The 15267-nt window shown below is 49.1% G+C and overlaps 2 protein-coding genes across 4 annotated transcripts; both read right to left on the bottom strand.

Annotated features, from left to right (window-relative positions):
- Positions 1 to 3031: 3031 nt before the first annotated feature.
- On the bottom strand, positions 3032 to 5776 carry LOC123113409 (uncharacterized). 2 transcript variants are annotated; one of them, XM_044534635.1, is made up of 2 exons: positions 4353 to 5630; positions 3032 to 3353 (listed from the first exon to the last, which is right to left on the bottom strand). In XM_044534635.1, exons 1-2 carry the CDS (start codon positions 5463 to 5465, stop codon positions 3333 to 3335), a joined length of 1134 nt encoding a protein of 377 aa, XP_044390570.1. In that variant the 5' UTR covers positions 5466 to 5630; the 3' UTR covers positions 3032 to 3332. The 2 variants fall into 2 exon arrangements, with proteins under 2 accessions (XP_044390570.1, XP_044390569.1); XM_044534634.1 differs by lacking the exon at positions 3032 to 3353 and adding an exon at positions 5641 to 5776 and having other exon boundaries at positions 3562 to 5500.
- A 4791-nt stretch (positions 5777 to 10567) lies between these two features.
- Positions 10568 to 12105, bottom strand: LOC123117021 (uncharacterized). 2 transcript variants are annotated; one of them, XM_044537875.1, is made up of 3 exons: positions 11899 to 12105; positions 11374 to 11504; positions 10568 to 11294 (listed from the first exon to the last, which is right to left on the bottom strand). In XM_044537875.1, the coding sequence occupies exons 2-3, from the start codon at positions 11458 to 11460 to the stop codon at positions 10734 to 10736; spliced, it is 648 nt and encodes a 215-aa protein (XP_044393810.1). In that variant the 5' UTR covers positions 11461 to 11504; positions 11899 to 12105; the 3' UTR covers positions 10568 to 10733. The 2 variants fall into 2 exon arrangements, with proteins under 2 accessions (XP_044393810.1, XP_044393811.1); XM_044537876.1 differs by lacking the exon at positions 11899 to 12105 and adding an exon at positions 11612 to 11882 and having other exon boundaries at positions 10590 to 11294.
- Positions 12106 to 15267: the final 3162 nt, after the last annotated feature.

Consider the following 15267-nt stretch of genomic DNA (forward strand, 5'->3'; position numbering starts at 1 on the left):
GAGCATGGATGGCAGAGTGCCAGGTTCCCGGCGTGGCCATCGTGTTGCTGCCGGATCCGGCCGCTCTTGTGGTGGCCGACGCGGCGTCCCTTGGGTGGCTTGCTGGCTCCTAGCGCGCTGATGGAGCTGCAAGTGCGTGCCGTCGGGCAGGCCTTCCTTGGCAGTGGCGCCGTCCATGTGTGATGTATGGGGCTGCTGCGGCGCGTTCGGCAGTGGCACGGAGAGTCTGATCCAACGCCTTTTGGCGGAGCTCTGGAGCGCTCGATGCAGCGGTGGATGACTGAGTGCAAGTTTGATCCGTTTCAGCGGAGGCATGACAGCACCGGGAGTTTGTTTTCTAACACTACAATATAATATACTCCCTCCGTTCCTACATATAAATCTTTGTAGAGATTTCACTATAAACTACATACGGATGTATATAGATGTATTTTAAGTTTGAATTCATTCATTTTGCTCCTTATGTAGTCCATCTGGTGAAATCTCTAGAAAGACTTACATTTAGGAACAGAGGGAGTAGACACAAACACTTCATACATTTGGGTCAGCTATGCCGTAATAGTGCTTAAAAGCAACTCCAACGCGCCGACCTAATCGGAAAGACGCTTTTGTCCGTATTTTATCCGGTTGGGTCGACCGCCCGCTTGGCGTTCGCCCCATTTAAGATTTGGATCGGCGGTGTGTCCAACGCACCGACCCATTTCTAGTCCACACTAAATTTTTGAAAAGGCACGCGGCCATAGTTCATGCCATGTCATCACCCAAGTTCATGCCGGCACATGCCAGTGCCGGCATACAATGCCAGCTTCAGTAAACACCACACAGTTCGGCTGGCGCACTTGACAGCGATCGGCACACATGCCAGCACACTAAAAGGGGCGGGAGTTTGACCACGCCATCACGGTCGTGGTCATGCCAGCACACTTGCTGGCATAAAAAAAGGATGGCGCTCGCTGCCATAGGTCACTCGTTGTCGAACTTGAACATGTCGGCCTGCATCTTCTCGAATCACGACCTCTTCCTTGGCGACACGGAGTTGAGATCCACCTTCATGATCTCCATCCCGGTCATCATGCTCGCGAGAGCCACTTCTTTCGCCTTGGTATTGGCGTTGGTGGCCTCGATCTCTGGCATCTTGGCTTGCTTCTCCGCCTCCATCTCAAGCATTTTGGCTTGCTTCTCCCCATCCATCTCAAGCCTTCTCTTTTGGATCTCCATGAAGGCGTTCATTTGTTCTTCTTTGTATCGCCGGCGCTCCTCCTCCCTTGAGTCCTTCTTGCTCATCATGCCCTCCACGCTTGCGATAAAGACGTTCGACGCCGCATCCCGCTTGTCCTCCTTCTTGGAGTTGGTCTTCCCCCGCGATCGTGGCTTCTCGCCATCTTCCTCCTCCATGACCCTCTTCCCCCCACGTGACTTGAGGGTGACATATTGCACCTTGAACTTCTCCTTGTTTTTGATGACCCTCCAACAATGGGAGAGGTTGAAGCACTTGCCGTTGTGTTGGATCTTGAATGCCTCCAAAGCTTGGAATGCCTACAAATGTATTACATGCAAGCATATTGGCAAAATGGATATGGAAATGGACATGCAAGCATAAATGGAATGGCACAAAAGGGGGCCGCTTGCTACCATACCATGTCTTGCATGCTGATACCCCTCATGGGGCGTGCCTTGGTGCTCTCAAGAGTGACACAAAAGTTGTTGCACTCTTGTTGGATCACCCTCCGGCGGCCACCGCACCACCCTCGAAGATGATGTTTTGCATGTAATCGTTGTCGCCGGAGGCCCGCATTCCGTCGAATAGGTTGCGCGCGCCCTGCAGCACATCGGCTGGCATGTGTCGCGCGCGTTACCTCGCGCCTCTGAATGACGAGCCACCAGCCACCGGTGTGGCATTGAGGTCGATGGGCGCGGGTACGGGCGCGGGCGTGGAAGGCGCCACCATGCTCACCTTGGGCGAGCACTCCCTGGAGAGTCGGAAGGCCTGTGGGTAGACGTGGAAGCTAGGTATCGGCTGCGTCGCCGATGCGCAGGTGAGTCGGGCAACACCATACGAGGGTACGCAGATGAGCCGGTGTTGACCGCGGCCACAGCGGCATCGACGAGGTCGTGCTGGCCAGGGTTTAACCCTAGTAGAATTAGCGCCTCCCTCGTTGCCTCCGCGACACGGGCGTTGGTGGCCTCCCGCTGCGCGGCGGCGACAATGGTGGCCGCTGCTATGGCTTCCTCCCTCGCGTCCGCCGCGTGCCTCCGGCCCTTTCTCTTCGCCAACTCCCTTGCCCGCTCTTCGGGCGTCAGCTTCTTCTTCGGCTTGGGCGTGGCGGCGGTCTTGTGTGTGGGGGGGGGGAGGGGAGGGGGCAAGGCTTGTCTTTGCTGGAGGGGCGGTCGTGATGCCGGACGAGGCGACGGGGGCGAGGTCGTCGTCCATGGCGGGCGACGGGAGCGCGCACGGGCAGGAGGGGTTTGAGGAAAAATGGAGAAAAATGATGAAGGCTGCCACCGCAGGCCACGAGGATGAGAAGGCGAGCGTGCGCGTCAGTCTCGTGTCCGCGCTGACGCAAATCCGTCTCAAAATGGGCCGGGAATGGGTCGGCAGGCGAATAAAAAGCGGACACGCGTCCGTTTAGGTCGGTACGTTGGGCCGACTTTTCTGTCCGCGCCGACCCAAACGAACGCGCGCAGACGAAATGGATCGCCGCGTTGAAGTTGATCTAAATAATGAAGTTGCTCTGGGCCCTTGGGCCCTTCTATAAAAAGGTGTGATGATAAAATGCGGAATACACAGACAACCCAACGGCACGCTACCTTGTGAGGTGAGAATCTGGATTGTGCTACTCCCTTCGATCTGAATTGTGAAGCTGTGAGGTAAAAATCCGAGTTGTGCTACTCTCTCCAATCCGAATTAATTAATCTAACCTCTATACAATGTCCATTTAAATATTGCGTCAATTAATTTGGATAATTAATCTGGATTGAAGGGAGCAGCAAAATACATTATCCTTCTCCTGATGCAAAATATGTCCAGAGATGTTTTCTGAAACAACATGTATTGATCAGCCCAAGTCGCAAAAGAACAGCGAGATGATTTTTCTTTTTCTTTTTTGTACAAGTATCAATCTGGTAACATTACATCAACGTCACCTTCTCCTGTGACGCTAACAAAATCAGCACACCTATACCTAACAGAACACCACAACGGTATCACATAAGCTCTCATGTACACATCATCTTCGCCCGGGAAAAGGCGACGATGGTAAAGAAATCAACAATCTTTCAGTCAATCCATCAACTCCAAAACCAATAAAAAAGCATCTAGCCCTTCGCAGATCTCACGGTATGTACATCATTGCCTGTTAAGATAATTAAGAAGTACTTATTGAAATGGGCAAATAAAAAACTGATAAAAGAAAAAGAACGCTTTTTATGGAGTTTGTGTGCTCCATATGATGCAATTCAAGGTACTCCCTCCGTAAACTAATATAAGAGCGTTTAGATCAACTAATATAAAAGCGTTTAGATCACAGTGATCTAAACGCTTTTATATTAGTTGATCTAAACGCTCTTATATTAGTTTACGGACGCTTTTATGTTAGTTGATCTAGACGCTCTTATATTAGTCTGCGGAGGGAGTAGTAGTAACAAGCACACGTTTCACACTGAGGGTCTTTTTGATTCAAATGATTCACATAGAAATTTGAGAGGATTACAATGTTTAGAAATTTTTCCTACATTGATCGTTTGATTCATAGGATTGAATTCTATAGAAATTCCTATGCACTGCGTTTTATAGGATTTTTAGCATCCACTTAAATCTCTTATAAGAATCCTTCTTTGTGTGTGTGATGTTACCAAACAAACGAAAATCCTGTAAGATCGAGATGGTCATGACATTACAATCATATTTCTGCGAATCAAAGAGACCATGAATACAAGAGAGAGAAATACATAACACGCCTCTAATTTGGACAAAAATATTCTCGAGTATTTCTTTGAAAACAAATAGTCAAAAGAAGTACGGTTGACTCACCGTCACAAATTTCAGTGTCAATAGTAAATTGGCCATGGCAAAATTACTCTGCAATGTTTCTTCAGGACAACGCCAACACAAAGCGGATATTGCTTCAGCATTGTCTCATAGGGGTGTCTTTTATTACAAAAATAACTGTCTAGAAAGTAAAGGAATATAAATTGGGAGGGAAAAGCTTTAACGTCTACCACAGCGGATTGCGTTGCTTATACAGTAGAAAAACTGCTAGGACGAGAACGAGGAAGCACCTAAATAATGACATGGATGCAGCAACCTTGGCCAAGGGCCTAGCAAGGAGAGCAGAGGAGATCATGGCACATACCTCGATGAAATGGTTCATCAGAAGCTCACTCTGTGGCAGAGCCACCGGCCCCTTGGAAGAACTGCCTACTTCTCTGCTGGAGTGTTTCTTGCCTCCATGAACAGCATTCTGTTGCTTGCTGATCGTCATGGGCCTCATGGCGTCGAGCTTTGCGCAGATCTCGCCCAGCACTTGCATCTGCGCGTCGCCTCTGGACATGCTGGTTTCCCTCATTCTGCCGAGCTCGGTCGCGAGGGTCTGCACGCTGGATTTGATCTCATCAATGCCGGCTCCCAGATCGGCAATGGCGCCGTCTGTGCGCTCGTCTCCTGGCTTGGGGTCGTTGCAGTCCCCGCGCCGCGTCGACGACGAGATCACGTCGTCTTCTTCGGAGATTATCTCCGGCGACGACCTCCTGCTGGATCTCGGAGGGGCATGGGACGCGACGCTCTCCGGCGCCTCGAACTTGTCGTGGACATTGGGCATGCCGCATTGCGCTGTGTAGCTCGGCGCCCGCGGGAGACAGTGGGAGGACGACCGGTGCAGCCTCGGCGGCAACGCCTGGTGGCTCACGTTGGACCGCACCCACTCCTTCTCCCTCCGGATCACCTCCCCTATGTCCGACAACGTCCTCGCCGGCCTGCTGTCCCCGACGTCCTCAGAGGCATCGAGATCCGAGCACAGCTCCTCGAGCCGCGCCGCCGGGAGAGAGGCGTTCCTCCCCGACGACACGTCTTTCTGGGCCAGCCTCCTTAGCCAGGGGAGGTCGATGACGCCGTCCCGGCCGGGGGGCGGCGCGTAGGGACCGTTGCTGCCGCAGACGACCAGCAGGCGGTTCTTGAGGGAGGTGATGTCCATCTCCTGGCTGAAGACGACGGCCTTGAGGAAGGCCAGAGAGTCCTCGTCGTGCAGGATCCTCTCCTCCGCCACCCGACGGAACTGGTCGGCCTCCATCCGCACCGCCGCCTTCTCGCCCTGCAGCCGCAGGATCATGGCCAGCGCCTCGTCGGCCCCCGACGACGCCGCCTGCCTCTCCTCCTCCAGCTCGGCCTTAAGCATCTCCACGGCAAGACTCTGCTGCCGCAGAGCCTCCCGCAAGGCCTCCATTTCGCCTTCGTCTTCATCTCCGGCCATGGCGCACGGCGATTAAATCAAGCAAAAATGGGGAACTACAATTTCAGATAGCAGATCTTGGCTCGAGTTGATTCGTAGGGATTGGGCATCACCCATCACCAAGAGAAGAAACTTGACAAGTCGGCATGAAAGGGAAAGGACAGGAGAAACGAAGGATGAGGAACACAACACCTACCTGACAGGGATCTTCTTGTAGCCACAGCATCCGGCTTCTCTCAAGGATTAAAGTGACAATAATTGAGGACTTCAAGCTAGCGTTGAATTAAGCATTGGATTGGCTGTCATTATCAAGAACAAAGTTGTAGTGCCAAAGAGTGGCCTCCATCCATTTGGTAACAGTACGTATTAAATCGTCGTCGACCACTTTTCTTTCCAATTTGAATATTTCTTATAATTCAATTACTCCCTCCTTTCCGGTTTATAGGGCTCAATTCAAAAATCTCACCAATCAAGATAGATGGTGAGTGGTAGAATACTTTTTGTAGTTTGCAAAGGCACCTAATTAATGCTCTTGTTTTCCTAAAAAAATACGTTTATCAATGCATTAGTTGTAATGCATGCATGCATAAAATACATGCATTGGTCAATTTTCTCTTAATACTTGCATGCAATGATTTAATGCACTTTGAAATCTGAACATGTGATGGGAAACAACCAAATTGAGCCTTATAAAATGATAAAAGTAAAATTTTGAGATAAGCCCTATAAACCGAAAAGGAGGTAGTAGTTATTCAGACCTGCCGACTTGGTTATTACCATAACCTGCCGACTTGTTTTTTTTTGAGGTAATTGGGTACCTACCTGCCGACTTGTTGCTTGAGAAAAGAAAAGAAGGCAACGATCCAAGTCAACCTAGTACTGTGGGCCCTAGATGGCCGTCCATAACTCGGCTTCTTGTGAGGCTGGTCATAGTGGGAGTAACATAGGTAGTAACATAGATGCCACATAAGCAAATTTGGTGATGTGGCAAGTAGTTAATGAGGAGAGAGGCAAATAGAGTAACATAATATGTTACCATCACATAGCGGTTTCCAATGCATAATGAGTCTACAAAGTAATAAATGAAGGCAACTATGTTACCACACCTATGACACTACCCACTATGAAGGTAGTAACATAGACTAGTAACATATGTATGTTACTAGTCTAAGTTACTCTCCACTATGACCAGCCTGATGGGCTTCGTTTTTATTGGACACGGAGAATGACATTTTTCTAAACGACCGTCAGGAAGAAGCCGCCGCCGGCGTGGGCGGTGGAGCACCGACAGCCGACCATTGGCGAGTCAAGAGCAGCCAGGTGGAGGCGCATATCATTTTATGTTTTTCCTTTTTTTAACAACAGATGGGCCCACGAATCAACCTGTGCTTGAGTTGGTTAGGTGGACAGTGATATCCCCAACCCATCAGGGTTCAAATTCTGGTGCTCGCATTATTTCTGGATTTATTTCAGGATTTCCGGCAATGCGTTTTCAGTGGGAGGAGACGTTCCCGTCGACGACGAGGCGCCTATGGTGGCTTCGTAAATCTCAAGATGATATGCCAGCTCAGTCTCTCGGAGGTGCTCATAGGGGTAGGGTGTGCGTGTGTGCGTTCATAGGGATGAGTGTATGCGCGTGTATATGAGCGCTTGTGTCTGTACTGATGCTAAAAAAAACAGATGGGCCCGACGGACCCACAAAGCTTCATCAATATATCCGAAGGACTCATAAGAATTAAAAATTACAACCGAGTCCCTGAAATATGCAAGAAGAACCTTGGAAGAAGATCTAGTGATCCAATTGGGTCCAAACGACCTCAACTCAGATGCGACTCTACTGTTGCCGGGGACAAACCACTTGGGACATCAAAGCCGCCAACATAAGTTGATGCCGAAAGCAGTATATGGACTTAAGTTTTAGTCGGAGTACCTTCTTATCGGCAACATCCAAACCAAGAGGAATGAATGAAGCAACTGTCAACAAGAACGTTGCAGTTCCCGTCGACCGCCCTTCAACCAGAAGAATATCTTGCGCGCGGGGGGGGGGGGGGGGGGGAGAGAGGGGGTTGCCTTTGCCGGAGAGAGGTGAAAGGGGATCCCCCCTGCCTCAGACGTTCTCCAGTTAAGACAAAAATGCTTTCACCATTGTTAAGTTAGACTCCAACAAAGCCACCATGGGTGACATTGTGTATCTGTTGTTGTCTTTTAAGTCTAAACCCTCTACTATGCAACAACTGATCTAAGAACTTTCCTTCTTCACCTCCATCACCTCATGCCCAGCAGAACTAAGGAAAAAAGGCTCCTACTCAAGATCAAGGACAAGCTCGGACTTACTGAAGGAGCACTTGCCATTGCTTTCAGTAGACTCCAACAAAGCCACCATGAGTAATATTGTCTATTTGTTGCTACCTTTTAAGGCCAAATCCTCTACCACGCAACGGCTGATCTGAGAACTCCCCTTATCCACCTCCATCAACTCAATGGCCAACAGAGCCAAGGAAGAATAAAGGCTCCTACTCAAGACCAAGGACAAGCTCAGACTTACCGAAGGAGCACTTGCCCTATCTACTTCTCGTCGTCACCTTCCATGCTAAAACGTACTAATGTGTTAGATTTGGCTTTGGCAACATTGTGGATGCTTTGAGGGCTCACGAAATGTCCATGTTCGGCGAATAGCGGTTTCATTCGGAGAGGTCCCCCCGAGCGCCTTAAGCGCCATCTAGCAAGTTGGTGCTCGCGTGCATGTAACCGGGTCGCGGCCCAACTTCATGCAAATTGCTCGCTCGCTCGCCGGCTCACTTCGCCCATTAGTTTTTTTTTTGCAGTTGATCTTGTAGGAAAAAATCATAAGATTTTATTAATATTGTTGAAGAGAATTGTGAAATATTTTTTTATGTTTTTTTTAAAAAGATCGTCAAGTCAAGAAAAGTTCATGAATTGGAAAAATTTAGCAAATTTTAAAAAGTTAATAAACTCAAAAAGTTAAAAAAAATTGAGAAAATTGCTCATGAACTCAAAATATTCGTAATTTTAAAAGGTTCATAAATTTTGAAAAAGTTGTGAAAATGGAAAAGGTTCATGAATATGTTTTTTTCAAGTTCCTAAATTTGGGAAAAAACAAAAATTTAAATATAGTTTTAAAATTGAGAAATGTGTTCGAAAAAATATATTCCCAAATTTATAAATTCATAATTTAACTAAATTTTGCAAATTTGAAAAAAGTTTCATGGTTTTGAACTTTTTTATGATTTAAAAAATAAGGTTCAATTTTTATAACAAAAAAAGGGGAAAGAAAAAAACAAACAAAAAAACAGCCAATAAACTGGTGGAAACCTTTTAGAAGGTTCGCAAAACCGGTGGGCCGAAAGAATGGGCGGGCAGCCCATATACTATGGAACGACTGAGGAGGTGTGTGCGCCCGTACTATATATAGTTACTTGGCGCTTAGGATTTGGGTTTCACATTTGTTGCCAACTAGGAGAGAGAGGACCCGTGGCCAAGCGAATCCACTAGTTAAGGGTTATCTCTAGCAAAGGTCAGTCCCCATCTTCTCACATACTGACAAATGAAGATTGTTTGTGCGTCACTTGTCGCAACCTGAGAGTTTCTTCTCATTTTTCCGTACGTTCATTTATTCATAACGTTATATATCTTGAACCGTGCGTCTGAGTCCTGCACCGTTTTCATCGTTAGACCTCTCACGTTGAGATTTTTGAAATTAGATCCCACACTAATAGGTTTCGACGAATTTTTTTGACAGAAAAACCTAATACCCAGAAAACTAGAAACAAAAAGAAAGAATACCAAAAAATAACCGAAAAAATAGCAACTAAAAATGAATAGGAAAGACAAAAACCCGAATCCAGAAGAATCGTTGCGTTTTTTTTTTTACTTTTTTCAACTTCTAGCCAAAACAAATTTGTGCTCGCACGAGAAGCGTAGAAGCAAATTGTGCTTCTTGGGAAAGCATTAATTTTTTTTTCTTTTCGAGAAGCACGGCTGTGTACCACGCGGAAGCAAATCTATGCTTTCACGAGAACCACTCTTGGAAGCACATATTTCTTTTGTGACAAACACAACTGAGCTCTCATGGAAGCAAATTTGTGCTTCTCGTGCAAGCACATTTTTTTCCTTTTGAAGAAGCGCAACCGTGCTTGAATAAAAGGAAAAAAAATCTCCAAAGCCTAAGAAAAACAAGGCAAAAACCATAAAGCGAAAAAATCCCATCTAAATCCTGAAAACGCGTACAAAAATATAAGTAAACTACAATTCAGAGAGAGAAGCCAGCACACCACACGTGACAGCGGCAGACGCATTACTTGGCACTCTCTCAAACCACAAAAGTGTCCCTTAGGTGATAACGGACCCCTAAGAGTTACATGCACAACTAAGATGTTGCCCACGAATGTCCATGGGCTTATGGGCCACCGCTGTAGTCTTAAGTTCAGATATTTTCCGAAGAAAGGAAAAGGGAAACGAGAAATGCATTGGAGCTCCGCATCTCTATATGAATATAGTACTAAAAATAAACACGGGGAAATTTTAAAGAATTCTGAAATTCTGGGATATCAAATCTGGGATACCCATGTTCAATTTTGTCGCGAATGGGTGGCCGTCGTCTTTTCTATACATAGGAATGTTTTGACTTTTTTTACCGAGATTACCACAGGCATCCATTTCCCACGAAACTGAGCACAGGTATATAATGAAACCCACGTTTAAAATCCTAAAATTACAGAATGTTTTAGACCTTTTAATATTATTTTTAATGCTATATTCATATAGGGGTATAGCACCGAGAGCCACAAATCCTCATTCGATCGGAAACTTCTGTGTCTTAGTTCTTGTGAATTGGATTCTCATACCGAAAGACTTGGCCCCTTAAGGCTTGTACGGTTTGCCGTATAGATCCTAGTGGATTGAAGGGTTTGAGGGGATAAAGTCCAATACGACAATCCTTGCATCCCTCCAATCTTTTGGGAAGAGGATTAACTGAAGCAAGCTAAAATAACAGACAAGTCACCTCCCAAAGCAAACAAAATTAAGCTACTTGCACTGAGAGCCAATCATGCTTAGCTTCATCTGAAAAGCCTACATTGCCCCTCTCCACTGTGGAAGTGGCATACATCACCCTCACGACAAGTTAATTATTTTTTTGGATAGGTTGATCCATGACTAAGATGGAAGCACAGAAACATAGCAATACTCCTACTACAGCTCAACAAACAGGGAGTCAAACTGACTGCCACTAGCTACGCCAGTCGGTTTCCTTCCATTCCATGGCTAGCTTCACGCCATCCGTAGGCTGAGCCAGTGGAACAGCAGCGGAGAAGGCTGCTGCACCCCGCCGTCCACCGCCTGCTCCGCGCCGAACCCTGCCGGCCTCCGCTTGTGGTACGGCGAGCCCGCGCCTGCGCCAGTGCCGACCAGCTGGTGCTGCGCCTGCGCCTGCTGCCACTCCTGGCCGCCCGTGAGCGTGTCCGACTCCGTCGTGGACGACGAGAAGCTCTCCCCGGGGGAGCAGTGCCCGTCGCTGTACCGCTTCTTGCCGCCGCTGCCCACGGCGAGCGTGAGCTCCAGCTCCGCCTCCTCGTCGTCGGTCGCCTCCGGGCTCAGCTGCGCGGCGCGCGGAGTCGCCGCCGCGTGGCTGCCGCGGCGGGTGGCGCCGTACTGCCAGTGCTGCTCGTAGGAGGACGCGTCGAGCGCGCTCGCCCTGCGGCGGTGGTCGTACTCGGCGCCCGGGGAGCCGTTGGGGGAGGCGGACAGGTCGCTCTGCTGGCTCTTGATCTCCCTCTTGAGGTCCCGCATCAGAAGCTTCTGAATTCTGTACAGGCGATGGAGATCGTGAACCTGCGACAACGTACACAAATCATGAGGCCACAGTCATGAGACGGCGAGGCAAAAACTTATGAATTCTTATCTTATATACCTGCTGCCTGAAGGTCTCTTCATGCTTGAGCATGGCCATCTTGAGGGTGTCCTTGTCGCAGTGCATGAAGGCCTGCTCCATCGGCATTGTGGCGATCTCTTTCTTGCTCTGTTTCTTCCTCTTCCCCAGACCTGCATGGAGAAATAGGTAGAACATAAGCCTCTGCTCCAAGTATTTCCAACTACACTACACTGTATCATGTCATACAGATATGAGCTTGAGCAGAAAGTGAGCATACGAGCTGATCTCTCGTACTACAATGCAGGCACACAATTGGAGCTTTCGAAGTGGGAACGAGAATCGGGCACTAGATTCAGAGGGTGGAAAGGAAATAAAGGAGGGGAAGAACAACAGTGTGCATGACAGGAGAAGCTCTCTGCTGGAGTAACTGTATTCTGAAGCAAGTCACCACCCAAAGGAAAAAGAAGGCTGAAAAGGCCTAAAAATGATTGAACAGAGCATTGCAGATTGATGAGCACCGGATGGTAAGGGAAAAGAAGAGAGGGAAATGAGCTCATTTCTCACCTATCAATTACTCTAGATGTCAGAGAAGTGACTCAAGAACTGAAGTGTCACTGAGCTCCAACTACCAGTCACTCGGCCCTGCTCCTCTTCTCTTCTCGCTATCGGTTTCTGATCATTGTATGGCTCCAAAGGCCACAGGCTTTCCCTTTTATACACACCAACCAGCAGACCGTCGTCCCCATCCGTCCCTCTCCCTCTCTCCCTCTCTCCTCTCTCTCACTCTCCTCTGAAGAAGAAAGAGAGAAGGAAAAGAGAAGGGGGAGGGGACAAGACACGAATGATGTAAGATTCCTTTCACAGTGGTATTTTAACCAGGCCTGCGCTGCACTGCAGGGAGGCATGCATGCCAAACAACGGAGTACACTAGGACTGCAGGCCGACTAGGAGTATCTTTCTCTCTCTCTCTCGCTCGCTCTGGACTTGCTCTTGCGGCATGCAGCGGCTGAGCCGAGCAGAGGGGACAGGACCAGAGGTTGAGTAAGGAACGGGCCACCCCACACCCTACATAAATTACATGCCCGAGTGTGGTTGTGCGATCATGGATCTGTTGATAGAGAATTACTATCCCTGAAACGGAGAGCAAAAGATTGGACTTGTTGCTCCCTGAGAGAGAGGAGCGTGATGGATGGATAGATGGATAGATGGATGCAAAAGCATTTTTTGGAGCCGAAATGAGTGCTCCGAGAAGCTTTTACGATGACAGCAATACGTCACCGGGCTTTCTTTTCTTTCCTTTTTCTATTCTATCGAGATGCATGTAGAGTACTACTCCAGCGGTACAGCATGTCAAACACAGCACCAGCCTTGTGTACATCTGTCGTTTCATTACGGACGGCAGGTACCGTTCTTACCATAACGTCCGTTTTTATTTCGAAGTTACTAGGGCTTGGTACGTGCAGCAGGTGAAGAAGGCTCCACGCATCCAGTACGCACACGGGCACACGTACCGTTACCATTAACCATAAGAGCATCTACAGCCGGACTTGGCAAATCCGGTCCCTCAAACCTCCGCGGACACGCCGGACGCGTCCGCGTGCACTGACGGGGCATCCCTCAAATGTTGCGCCGCACATTCACATACCTGTAAATTTTGATCCTCAAATCCATGCAAACTATGCACGTCAATCATACAATACAAACTATCCGAATACCAGTTCGAAACAAAACAAAGCAAATTATAGTTCCATAAACTGGACATGGCAAAATAAAATCAATGTCCGAGCGTGATGGATGGCCTCAGATCACTTGTCGGGTGCCTGCTCCGAGCGGAATGCGTCGTGCTTCAGGCGGAATGCGTCTTGCTCGTCCTGCTCTGCCTGCATCCGGGCAGCCTCCTCCGCCTGCATCCGAGCCGTAGCCGCTCTCGCCGCCTCATACTTCCTATGATCATTGATCTCTATCTTCTTGTCCGCAAGCCACTTCTTCACATGCTCATCCAAGAGGGTCTCGTCCACCAACATGATCCTCGCATCTTCCGCGTCCCGCGCGAGTTGCAACCTCTCCTTCCCAAGCTCTATGTCTCTCTTGCGTCGATGTGGGTCGGGCTGGACGACATCTCCGGCAATGGATCAGGACTGGAGGTGAGGATTAGGAGTAAGGGTGGAGGACGGAGGGTTCAGGCGTGGGAAATGTTGGAGGGCGACGGGAGAAAAAAGAAGGGTTTGTTGAATTTGGTGCAATTTAGGATGGGGTAGACCTGTCGGGTCTCAAGTGACGGGCGTGCCGGGCGCCCCATATCCGCCCCATATTTAGGCTGCATATGGGGGTGCCGGTCAGCCCGTGCGTTTGAGGCCCGTTTAAGGAGCCCGTCTAAGTCGGAAAAACGTGATCGGACAGTGACTGGGTATGAGGGGGGTTTGAAGCGTCCGGCTGTAGATGCTCTAAAAACAAGTTCACTTAGAAGCAAAAGCCACTGGCCATATTCTTTTTTTTTCAAGCTTATTTTTGTTAATGCTCATTTCGTCGATCATAGGCAACAAATCGGATCAGACATTTGGTGTTAACTATAGGAGAATTTCTTTTGAAAAAACCCAGCAGAACCGCTGTGATTCCGCTGAAATGCATTGCCCCTGAACACATGTACTGCAAGGGGCAGGGCGTACATACTGAAGCCCTGATTGCCCCCGCAAAGGACATGCATTTGACTAGTTTGACCAGATCATTGAGGTGCCGAAATAAAAAATAATTTGTTGCTCCAGTACGTTTTTTGACCGAATTGCTGCCGTCCTTGCATAGTTGGTTAAGCGTGGTCGACTGGTCGTACAGCCAGCGACAATATTTTTCCTGTGGACCATCCGGTGGCCATTACCACCAACGATCTCATTTGATTTGGGTCAAGGACTCCCTCTGGTCAGACAGTGCTCCAGGGGGGCAGGCCCAGGGCCCGGGCTGGCGAGTCCGTGGTCCAGCTCCGGCCATTGTTCTGCTCATCCGCACCGTACCTGAGGTACAACCCTACCCAACCTACCCGATAATTAGCAAGGAAAGAAAGCGTTGAGACGGACAAATTGTGCGTTACCAGCGGCTAACAAAAAGCACCTTTTCTTGGCCTCCCCTCTAGTAGCCCGAACCATCATGTCGCGTCGCTCCATTGGACCATGCGTATGGACACTGGTAGTAGTAAGTAGGGCTTGCGAGCTTAGTCCAAGTGCGGTTCCAAGAAAAGAAGCGCTCAAAGGGAGCCATGGCCGGCCATAGACACAAGGGTCAATAAAGCAACAAAATACTCCGACAATGTGCGATGAATATTCAGCGGGGTGAGTGAGTGAGTGAGCGAGCAAAGGCTCGTCCGATTGGCCGATGCAGTGGCCACCTGGGTTGGATGGTCCGGTTCGACAGTATAGCAACAGTTTTGTCTCGGATCCCCATGGTGTGAAGGTTAGATTAAGAGTGGCCGGTGTGCTTAATTCTCGGTGATTTGGATTAGCGAAGCCAGTAGAGTGGCTAGAAGCGTAGGGTGAGTGACAGGAGGCTGATGGTGGTGGTAGTCTTTTCAGCGAGCAACGGCGCTGTGGAGCGTGGCGTGGGGAGGAACCGATGAGGGCGAGCCGACAGCGGCGCACGCGCTGCCGCGAGGGGGAGGCGCACACGGGACAGCCCGTGGGACCCGCGATCTCGATGGGCCTAGACAACATCGCTAGCTTCCTGGACCAGCCAAGATTCTCAGTGCCGTCCGTCGTCCCACTTCGCTTCTTCTGCTTGGAGTTCGACTGATGCGGCCACCGGCCTCGCCGGAAAACGTCAGGCGCTTCGGGAGCTTTATGCTGGAGGGTTGGATTGGATCGTGGATCCAACGGTCAGCTCTGTAGGCTGTAGCCTCTGCATCCGTCTGTAATTACCGGATTTCTTAATTACAGACATCTGTCTGTC

The sequence above is a fragment of the Triticum aestivum genome, chromosome 5B (genome assembly GCF_018294505.1).
Source record: "Triticum aestivum cultivar Chinese Spring chromosome 5B, IWGSC CS RefSeq v2.1, whole genome shotgun sequence".
In the NCBI taxonomy this organism is placed as follows: domain Eukaryota; kingdom Viridiplantae; phylum Streptophyta; class Magnoliopsida; order Poales; family Poaceae; genus Triticum; species Triticum aestivum.

Bases quoted from the DNA above. Each gene is read 5' to 3' on its own strand.
- LOC123113409 (XM_044534634.1), bottom strand. From the start codon at position 5,465: ATGGCCGGAGATGAAGACGAAGGCGAAATGGAGGCCTTGCGGGAGGCT.
- LOC123117021 (XM_044537875.1), bottom strand. From the start codon at position 11,460: ATGCCGATGGAGCAGGCCTTCATGCACTGCGACAAGGACACCCTCAAG. The intron at 11,295-11,373 runs GTATATAAGATA...ACGTTGTCGCAG, and splicing joins AAGAGACCTTCAGGCAGCAG to GTTCACGATCTCCATCGCCT.